The 11,063-nt window shown below is 36.3% G+C and overlaps 1 protein-coding gene across 3 annotated transcripts in view; it reads left to right on the top strand.

The window, feature by feature from the left end:
• The window catches only part of LOC143279948 (uncharacterized), a 37,574-nt gene continuing 26,511 nt past the window's right edge, over positions 1–11,063 (top strand). For 2 of the 3 annotated variants that reach the window (XM_076584307.1, XM_076584305.1), the window contains exons 1-9: positions 1–86; positions 1,353–1,377; positions 1,884–1,969; positions 2,485–2,573; positions 4,016–4,050; positions 7,219–7,361; positions 8,181–8,233; positions 8,408–8,453; positions 9,906–10,010. In XM_076584307.1, coding sequence (XP_076440422.1) covers positions 12–86; positions 1,353–1,377; positions 1,884–1,969; positions 2,485–2,573; positions 4,016–4,050; positions 7,219–7,361; positions 8,181–8,233; positions 8,408–8,453; positions 9,906–10,010 — 657 coding nt within the window. In that variant the 5' untranslated portion in view covers positions 1–11. The remainder of the gene's footprint in view (positions 87–1,352; positions 1,378–1,883; positions 1,970–2,484; positions 2,574–4,015; positions 4,051–7,218; positions 7,362–8,180; positions 8,234–8,407; positions 8,454–9,905; positions 10,011–11,063) is intronic. The other variant, XM_076584308.1, reaches the window with a different exon arrangement.

Below are 11,063 nucleotides of genomic sequence, written 5' to 3'. Positions count from 1 at the left end.
TTTCAGAGACCATGCATTTGTGGGTATCATCAGGTCAAAGGGACCCTGGAAACAACATACTGAACTTGATTCTGAGTTGTATAATGGTGAGTTGGGAGTAACAGTAGCCTTATTTTTGGTTTTCTTTCGCCTGTCTCCTGTTTTGGGCTGATTGCCCTTTTGAATAGTTTTTCACATACAGACACAGTCATATTTATGATAAATCTTGCCTTGATTGCCTTTAGAGTTTCTGGTAATCATTGTCATGTTGAGCTGTCTTCACTTACTTGGTTCTTCTTTCGTAGCTATACCCTTTGTCTTGTTTGATACAGAGTAGTTTTGAAAGCATATTAGAATATTAGAACATACTGTTATGTTTATATATCTCATTTAGGAACATAGATAGAAGTGTAAAAATTTCATTTCAAAAATGTGTTGCACATTACAAAACAGTGTTGCACATTACAGTCATTAAGTTTTTCTCTCCAGAATATGAATGGGGGAAACAACTTATATAATAAAAAAAACCCATAAAATACGCTATACAGTATCTACTACATTTGAAAAAATGATTTCCAGGCATAAAAACTGGTAAAAGTTTCATTTTGCAATGTTATATTTTGTTCACAAGAACCAAATGGTCTCTGATCAGATGTACACTGCAGCATCAGGTAGCTGTTTTTTTATTGTATAAGTGTATATATATATATACATGTGTTTTATATATATTTGTGTGTGTACCTATAACAGTTAATCATGCTTTGAATAAATGTGTTAGATTGTTGTATGGTTAACGGTATTGGCTGTTTTCAGGTGTTTCCTGTCATGTAGCCTGTGGTGGATGGTTTTCATTTTATTTCTTGTAGGTCCTTGCATGAGACATCTGTATCTTGTACTGAGTAATCTTTGTTTTGCACAAGGATAAAGGTTACTTTTGATCACATTCTGGGTCATTTTATGTCTTCTAGTGAATTTCTGTTACATTTATTGATTTAAATTTTAATCAATTTTGTATCATCTTATTTGGCATGCCTTGTTATACAAGTACTTAAGAAAGTGGTTTTTAGTTATTTTCTATTTTTATTGATCGTCTTTTTGGTATTAATTCTTTGCATGTAATGAATGTCCTTTATAATGTGTAATTGTTTAAATATTTTCTTGTGTTATGGTAACTATTGTTCTACCCTGTTTCATGAAGGCTCTGGTCCAATGATATTTGTGTCCAGATTGGTGACATACTTAGTGGTATGTGTTTTTATCAAAGAAGTGTTGTTGACTTTGGACTCGGTGCCATACTTGCTCAAATATTCATCTGTAAAGGTGGTTGTATATGACAGGGATAATTGTGAATAGATTCCTTTTTATTCCAACAGGCAGCAAGTGAGCATGGAGAAAAATGTAAGTACTTTTTGTGATAGATCATCTTGAAAGATGGCTGTGTATGTTCATGTGAAATGATATTCAGTGATTAAAAACAATGTTCAGACAGTGACTACTGTGATATTGTATTCTCTTTCTCTTTTTTTGTCACAACAGAGTTATCTGTGTGAAATTCAGGCTGCTATCCACAGGGAGCTCTCGCGTCACTACACTGACAGCGCCACCCATTTTTTTTTGTATTTTTTTCTGTGTGCAGTTTTGTTTGTTTTTCTTATCGAAGTGGATTTTTCTACAGAATTTTGCCAAGGACAACCCTTTTGTTGCCGTGGGTTCTTTTACATGTGCAGAGTGTATGCTGCACACGGGACCTCAGTTTATTGTCTCATCTGTATGACTGTGAACATTTTGCAGACTTTATTGGTCTTTTTTTATGTGGGTGTATGTCTTTGTGCACTGTAATTGTACAAACTGGGTGTTGTAATGAATTTGAATTTTTCAGATGTTCATGATTGTTTTCTTTGCAGCAAGCAGCTGCGCTGCAACTCGTATTACAGATTTGTCCATTGGTGTCATCCTGAGTGACAGCTTTAATGTTCAGTACAGAATAGAAGTAAGTCTCATTATTGATTTAACTTGTGATGATTTTTCAGATGTGATTTGAATGTGTTTGAATGAAGGACCAATAAGTTGCATTTCATTTGACAAGATGTGAAAGTTTTACAGCATAATTTTACCATTATTTATTAATGTTTGTGTGCCATATTGGCCAGTATGAGTTTCTTATTCTGTAAACTTTTTAAGATAGTAAACACATTGCCCTGTTTTCAGGTTGTCTGACAAAGGGACTCATATGCTCAAGTACCTATTTTGTATTACATTAGTTTGAATTTTAAATAGATGGTCAACTGTGAACCACTGGCATTTGTTTTCACTCTTTTTAAGCTGTCATCCTGAATAAGCAGCTGAAATTATTGAAACTGTCGTGACAGTCTACTGTAGTAGTATTCATTTGCGTTTTAAATGTAGTTCTTTTGTTGTTTTTTCCTGTACTTTCTACAGTCTCTAAAGCATCAACAATTTATCCTCCACAGAGTGTGCTTATGTTTTATTTCTTTTCTTTTTAAGGTTTTGAACAAACTTAACATCGTCTATGAGTTCGCTGATACCTCAGTGAAAGAGAGATTTTTACAGACAGGATTTCTAAAAACAAATATGTGAGTGTTTTGCAGTGTAAATGCATGCCAGGGGTTGCCCCTGTTCTTGTTTTGTAATATTCACTTTCCCATTATTTACAGTTTCGAACCTACTGATGATGCAGTGAAAGAGAAAAAAGAAATTTACATACAGAATATTCAAGAAAAGTGTATATGTTCAGACTGAAATCTTAAAATGAAAACTAACAATCATTGCATGGGTAGTTGTGTCACAAGTTGGTATAAAACATCAGAATGTTTGTATTTAGAGTGTTTTAGTTATTTCATGGTTGTATTGACAAGGTTTTTTTTGTTTTGATTTTTAACAATGTAATATATGCACTTGATTGGTTTAAAAAAAATTACACTTATAACAAATGGACAAATTCTTTCCCCTTCCTCTTTGAGTCTGACTAATTTCTAACGTTCTTATGATTTGTATGGAAAAAGTACCAGCCAAGTGATATTCTGATTCTCAAGAGCTCCTACTGTATTATTTAATGAGAGAGTTATTTGTGTAATATGTTTTGATGTATCTGACTGGGAGAGCAGCCTGAACTTGACACAGAGAAATCTGTCATGACAAAATGGAATATGATACAGTATATTCATGAAATATTATATTCATGTAAAGTAGTTTAAGAAAAGAAATCATATAGTCTTAATAGTTTTTTTATTTTTATTTAATTTTATTTTATAGATATTCATTTGTTTTTATCTTGGAAAATTTGTGCAGTTAACATTTGTACAGTGTTGTTTAATAGTTGTGAATTAGAATTCAAGGAATGGAAGGGTTGGAGGTGTGAAGCAGAAAAATACTGTTATTAAAAAACATGAATGAATGATGGTCAGGTGTTATTACTTTTGTTATCATTTTTCATTCTCTTTACTCAGTTAAATTGTCAAGTGTTTCATTTTTTCTTTTTATTTCATGTTCACTTTTTGTTTGAATGTTTTTCTTTCATTTTTAAAAATTTTTTATATATTATTCCGAATTATTTGTCAGTTATTTGAGTATGACTGGATTGCAAATTTATGTACTTGTATGTAATAGCATGTCTAAATAAATGATTGGAATGCAAGTTTATATGTTATGTTTATGATTTAAACTTTTGTTTATATTTAAGAATAAGTGGATTTTTTTTTACATTCAGTATGTTTTAACCTGTATGAATAATAATAATAATAATGGATACTTATATAGCACACTATCCAGAAATCTGCTCTAGGTGCTCTGTATGCATACATCATTTTACGTGCTCAAATATCTTTTACAGACATACTTAATTACATCTGCTCACAAGTATAATTACACAGACATGTATAGAAATATAGTCATTGTTTGGTCAGTGTTTTTAGCTTGCATGTTTGCCTTTGAGGGTGTTTTTTTGTTTTTTTCAGGTGCTGTGCGGATTATTGTAGAAATTGTCATTAATCTTCTTTATGATTGATTTACTTTGCAGAAGCAAGCTGTGCAAGTTGGTTCATGATGCTGGAGGTAAATGTGTGTGTATATGTGTGATCTCATTTATGATTTTTTTTTTATTTAGTTCTAAACAAACAGAAGGAGGTTCTGCTTTGAACGTAAACCTCATACAGATAGACTGAACATCTGGGGTATATCTTCTGTTGTTTTTGTTTTTTTTAAAGGAAAAAAAGGTTAAAGGCAGTATGGTAACATTGTATTGCCACTGTTCTCTTTACTGTGCTACGATTCTTTACAGCTCACCAGAGATGTGTTGATTTGGAAGGGTTACAAAATGAATATTGGAAGAATTTTTAATCTTTTTTTCTTTTCTTTTTTTATATATTATTTTACATTAAAGAGATTCCACGATGAAGTGTCTATTGGTTTGAAAGTTTATATTGTGATTGAGCTACAAAATGGAGAATGAAAGGGTTCTTTTGCACAATTATGTAAAAAAATAAGTTTGTGGATCAGGAAGATTAAAGATAATGATATTATTTTCAAAGTTAAAAGATCTAGACAGTATTTATGTAAAAAAAAAAAAAAAAAAAAAGTGTCCATTTTATACTTGTGGGTTCATGTCATATATGTTATATAGTAATTATGTATACAGTATATTTTTTACTAACCTATTGTGACTGTGTCTGTATATCTTTTATCTGGAAAGTGGCAGAATGTAAGGTGTATTATTCAAGTCAGGTCAGGGGCATAGCCCTTGCTACTGGTACCATGTAATCCAGTACTACCTGCTGCATGTGAAGTCTGCCAACGACTGACCAGGCGGAGGAGGAAACCTTTCCCAATGGCTGTGAAGGCAGAAGAGGATGACCAAAGGGCAGGGGGAGCTCTTATCCTTGGCTGGAAGTCCTCCTAGGAGATGGAACTCCGAAGAAAAAACCTGCACCTGCCAAGGCTGTTCTACACATGGCAGTATCTGCACCTGTGGGACTGTGAGCGTCGGTAGGCAAGAGAGTGGGGAAGGGACTGCACAACTCCTCTTCATTTAAAAAAAAAAAGGTCACCTGTGCTGGTCAGGCAACCAGGCTAATGTTGGAACGACAAGCTAGCCCTTCAGCACCCAGCTTTCCCAAGCCCTTTGGCGATGGAGAAGTGGTAACGGGGACAGGCAGAGGATGCTGCTGGCAGTTCTTAGTCACAACTCTGCATGCAGGTGGCTGTGGGGTGATAGTCGCCCACCGTAGACTGGGGCAGATGCGACGCCCGTATCCTCCCACAGCGTCAGAGCAGCCCATTTTAGGGACAGCACTACTCTCCCCACACAGGGAAGGGGAGATAAAAGGATCCCAAAACAAAGCCTGCCTCAGCTAGTACATAGACGGAAACTGCACCTACTTGGACATCCGACACTAGCAGTCAAAAACAACAGAAGAAAAGCACCAGGAGTCATGCCCTGACTCTGGGTGCCTGGAATGTTTGCACCCTTTTTGGACAGACGACAGACCAGAAAGGTGTCCAGCGCTCATTGCTAGAATGCTTGATAGTTAGCAGGTGGACTTAGCAGCCCTGAGGCCCTGGTGAAACCCAGTTTGAGGGGGCTACACCTTCTACTGCATTGGGAAGCCAGATGGCACCCCAAGAACCTCAGGCATGGGCTTTGCCATACAAACCAAACTTGCACGACAGCTTGACAGTCTTCCACGTGGGATAAACGATAGGCTAATGACCCTAGGTTGGAAGCTGTCCGAGAATTGCTTCTCCACAGTCATCAGCTGCTATGTCCCGATGATAAACAACACTGATGACATCAAAGAAGCTTTCTACGAGGAGCTCAGCTGCACCATTTCAGCTTGATCATCCTTGTGGATTTCAATGCCAGCGTCGGCGTGGACTTCTCCTTGTGGCCAAAAGTCCTAGGACAGCATGGCACTGGCAAATGCAACTCCAACGGTCTGTTTTTGCTCTCACTCTGTGCACGGCATGGACTAACCATCACCAGCACCCTCTTCCAGCAAGCGGACAAGTACAAGAACACATGGATGTACCCACGCTCCAAGCAGTGGCACATGTTGGGACAGAGGTGATGTTTCCATTACACGCTGCATGAGAGGAGCAGTCTGTTGGTCGGACCATCGCCTGGTACGCAGCAAGATGAACATCAGACTTGCACGCAAGCTCCAACCCGCCAGGCAGAAACCCCCTAGGAAGCTGAACATCCACCGCCTCCCTGTCACCAAGGACGTGCTGCAGCAGCAAATCCAAGCAGCTCTCAAAGAAATTCCTGCATTGACTGATGTAGAAGAGGTATGGAGCACCTTTAGAGATGCTGTGTACACAGCAACAGCTGACACACTCGCCTTTGTACAGAGGAGAACGACTCTGGAATCTCCAAGCTCCTGAACACACTGCATATATGGCATCAGGATCACATTTCCAATAAAAGTCTGCCAGAGGAAGAAGAACCAGTACTTGCAAACCAAGCAACTCGTACAGAAGAGGCTGCGTGAGATGAAGAACACCTGGTGGGAGAGAAAGTCTGAAGAGCTTCAGTCCGCTGCTGATGCTCACAACATGAAGACCTTCCATGATGGTCTCCGAGCTGTGTATGGGCTGAGAGTCACAGGATCAACCCCTGTCCCAGCCTTGGACCAGACCACCCTCCTGACAGACAAGAAAGACATCCTTGCCCGCTGGGCAGAGCACTTCAACACCCTCCTCAACAGGGACTCATCTGTATCTGATGAGGTAATTGCAGCCCTCCTACAGCTACCAGTCAATGACTCACTAGCTGCCCCTCCCACCAAGGCCGAGACCTGGTGTTTATAAGATGCTTATCTGCCAGTGCAATCCGTGAGGGTCTGAGTTTGAACCCCCTTCTTGCCCTTTCTCCCAAGTTTGAGTGGAAAATCAAACTGTGTCTAGTCACTCGAATGAGATGATAAACCAAGCTCCCATATGCAGCATGTGCTTGGTGAACTGAAAAAGAACGCTTGGATAACATAAAGTGTTGTCCTTTAGCAAAATCCTGTACAAGAAATCCTTTCTGATAGGTATACAAATATATATGCATGCACTTAAGGCCTGATTATAGCATGTTGGGTTATGCTGCCTAGCAGATGTGAAGCATACATGGATTTGTCTAAATGCATTGACACATTTTTGAGAAAATGAAATTGTTGATATTTGACAAAGTTCATTCTCTGGATGGTTTGAAACTTTGTGTTTCATCTTTTCATTCAGATTATGAAATCCAAGTGGGCCTGATGGAGTTCTTGTTTCGTCTGATGCCACAGAAAATTAGACCGAAATACTCTCCAGGTTTGATTGAGCATCCAAAGATTCAAGAAGCATTTGCAGCTGTGAGGGACAGTTATTTTGAAGTGGTAAGTCAGATGTGTCTGTAAATGTTTTGAAAGTGACTGTAGGTTTTAATGTTTTCAAGTTCGGCTTTTTTGATAGTCCATAAAGATGTTTTAGCTGAAAATGGTTGAAAAATTGTCCAGTACCATTATCTATCTAACTGACAAGTTCAGTCCTATACTGCAAAACATACTTTCACATGTGGAAATAAACGTAAAACACCTTGTACACTTTATGCAGGACCCCTCCTCCGTGAATACCAACTTTTCATGACATTTTAAGATCATTACAGAGACATCCTAGTCTTTTGATGGTTTTGCTTTCTTTCTTTGTGTAGGATGTTGGTAGTTTTCACCAGAAATCTAGTTGGCTCATGCCTCCGCCTTTCTATCCACTCACCTCATCAATAGGATTCTTGTAAGCATGCTAACTAAATCAGTTAGTCCTTTGCATCAGTTGAATTGGTTAATCCTACATATCATGTGACTGCATTACTTTGATAAATTTGAATGCATTAGAAGGTTCTTGAACATGTGTGATAGGTCAGATCAGAGGAACAACATTTAGGAATCTTGTTTTGGATCAGCAGAATTGATACAAATGTTCTGTTTATTTTCCCTTCCCTAACTCTTTTTTTTCTGTTATCTCTTTTGCCCATGTCTGTGTCTGTTTGTCTTTGTCTCTGTCTGTCTGTCTGTCTCTGTGTCTCTCTCTGTGTCTCTGTCTCTGTCTCTCTGTCTGTCTGTCTGTCTGTCTCTCTCTCTCTCTCTCTCTCTCTCTCTCTCTCTCACTCACTCACTCTTAGTATCTTACTTTCCCTTTCTTGTTTATTGTGTTTTCAGGATTGCAGAAAATTCCTAAATCAACTGAATATTGATCAAGGCATCAGAAGAAAGTAAGTCCATTATCAGTACTGCCATGCTTTTTTTTGTTTTTTGTTTTGTTAAAAATCATCTTGAGTGTTATATTTTTGCTTAAGGGTCATAAACAATGTTGAAATGGTGTCTTAGAAATTCATATCAGTTAATTAAATGGTAACATAATACAGTGAATTTTCATTCTTTTCCAGGGTCTTTTCATATCCATGTCTGAGCGTTACACTTGGAAATGTTCAAGTAAGTTGATTACTTATCTCCCCTTTGGGTTTTATAGAATGCAGTGAGTAAGTGTTATCTTTATATTCAGTTGATTAGTTTGAATGACAGCATGGAAGGTAGTGTTTCCCTTTCCTTTGCATTTATATCTTTCATATCATTCTCAGTGATTTTAGTCTTTTATCTTATTTCAATAAATATTAAACTTGAGTTTTAGTGGAATTATTGTCAGCTAAAAGTTCTATGTATCAGTTATCCCTATCATGATCATCAGTTATAATCTGCTTGTACCAGATTAATCAGCTTGCTTTTAGAAGCTTGAATTTCATGTGATTATCTTTTTACCATCTGATTCTGAAGAAAAAAAGGTTTGCATTCTGTTCTCTCTTAATAATTGAACTCTCAGAACCAAATCAGATTTTTTTAACAAAAAAGGATCCAAAATATTTTTTAAAGTGCCAGAAAAGTATATGCTATATATGTCTTGAAATAAAGACAAACATTTTCTTCATTGAAATGTGACATGCATAGATAACTACCTACAAGGTGAATTTTGATTTTAAAAAAATAAATGGATTAGATATCTCAGGATCTTTGGATTGCTTACATCAAATTTTGATCAAATGTGTCTTTTGCTATCCCCGTTTACTGTTAGGTCTGCTTTTTATTTTTTTTTATTTTTATTTTTTTATGCATCACTCTATCCATTGCCACTTTCTCATGAGAACAAACCACACTCACTCTACTCAGTTTGACATGATAATCAATTTCAGTGTGTGAATGATAGTTGTCCGTACCTTTTTGAACATCATCACTCTCACCTCTAACATTAATTTCATGTTTGCAAATGTAACTCTCTTCAGTTAATTCTAGCAAATAACCAGCGAGTCTGCTGCAGTGTAGTGTCTACCTATATTGTTCATCTTTCTGAACTCGAACTGAACAGCATTTCCTCTCCTATGAAAATTAACAAGAAAATCAACCAAAACTTGCCTAAAAATGCAAGAACACTGTCACGATTTGGAGTCATATAAATTTAGATCATGTGGTCTGTGACAGTTGCAGACCAGAGTTGCAAATAGGACTGTCATTTGGCTTCTGTTTTCATTTGTAGATGGCAAGAAGCACAGTATTCTATCATGAAAATGTTCTTATTGAATGGAAACTTTACAATGTATATTTATAGATGTCTTGTGAGAAACTTTATTATGTTGATGTGAGGAACCATGGATTGTTTGTCTTGGAATTTTAAAGGATTTTGAGAACATTTCAGATGCAACCATCAGATCTTATTGTTTAATCGTAGATTGCATGATGCAGTATATTTAACCTACATGTTTGCTTTAAAGAATATTGACTTTCATACCACAGACATATATTCTGATTGTAGCTAGGAATTGTTTTGTGCCATAATTTTGAGTTTTCATCAGCTATGATTTTACATCTGTATACTTTCTTAATGCTTGTCAACAGCTCCAGAAACCTTGTGATATGGGATATGATGAGTTCTGGTTGGATGTCAACATGGAAAGCAAGAGGATTCTCATCTTCTGTGAGAATATACAGAGCTCCAGTCAGGTAGTCACCTGGTCCTCATTACAATAAAAATGATTACATTTCTCTCAGTTTAATGTATGGAAGATGGTCTTGCATAGTAGAATAAATCTATGATTGATGGCTGTGTACTGATTTGGAAAAAAAAATCAGTTAAGTGTTAGTTTGACATTTGACTGAAGTTATGTTGTTTTAATTCAAGGGATTTTTTTTTTCACTCTGTATATTTTGTCATGAATGGACATAATAACTGTATAGAGATCAGTAAAAGTGTGTGTGTGTGTGTGTGTGTGTGTGTGTGTGTGTGTGTGTGTGTGTGTGTGTGTGTGCCATTTGTAATAGAGAATTTGGTCATTGTTATGAGAGAGTTGTTGAGAAGGGTTACTACTGGAGATTCCTATTTATAAAATAAATAGCTGTACAGCAGAGAGATCTTGTCTATATCAGAAAAAAAAAAAAAAATTACAAAAAAACATTGTTCATCAGGTCTTTTCCTACTTAATGATTATAGATTTTAACATAACTTACAGACATGCACTTGATGAGCTTGTTTGAATAAAAGAGCTTTTATATCTATCAGTACTGTATCAGAACCCATTAATTAGTTTTGGTGAATTTTTTGTGTGTATGTAACATTGATGTAATGTGTTATATGTGTGTATTGTAAAGCACCATATAAATAATAAAATATCCATTATTATTATTATTATTATGTTGATGATGATGATTATTACTATTATTGTTATTATTATTTATTAATCATTCATTTTTAAAGAAGGTTTTGGGGAGAGCAGAGTATATCATACCAGATATGAATATCGGCATACACTCATACAGAAAACGTTGAGAATTCAATAGGCACTATTGTTGTGGAATATGTGGCAAGCATGCAGGTATTCAGTGGAACGCTAATGAGCATTGGTACAGTGAATTGTGTAGCAGACAGTCATTATGATGGCACTGGTAGAAAGTGAGGCAGTTAATTTTGATTAGATAAAATAATATTATCTGTCATAGTATACAAGGACAGTTGAATATGCCTTGCTGAAGAGAGGTCTTGTTCAAAGTACAAACATT

The sequence above is a fragment of the Babylonia areolata genome, chromosome 3 (genome assembly GCF_041734735.1).
Source record: "Babylonia areolata isolate BAREFJ2019XMU chromosome 3, ASM4173473v1, whole genome shotgun sequence".
NCBI lineage: Eukaryota > Metazoa > Mollusca > Gastropoda > Neogastropoda > Buccinidae > Babylonia > Babylonia areolata.
Note: the sequence above shows the minus strand (reverse complement) of the source record. Positions and strands in the feature narration are given on the sequence as shown.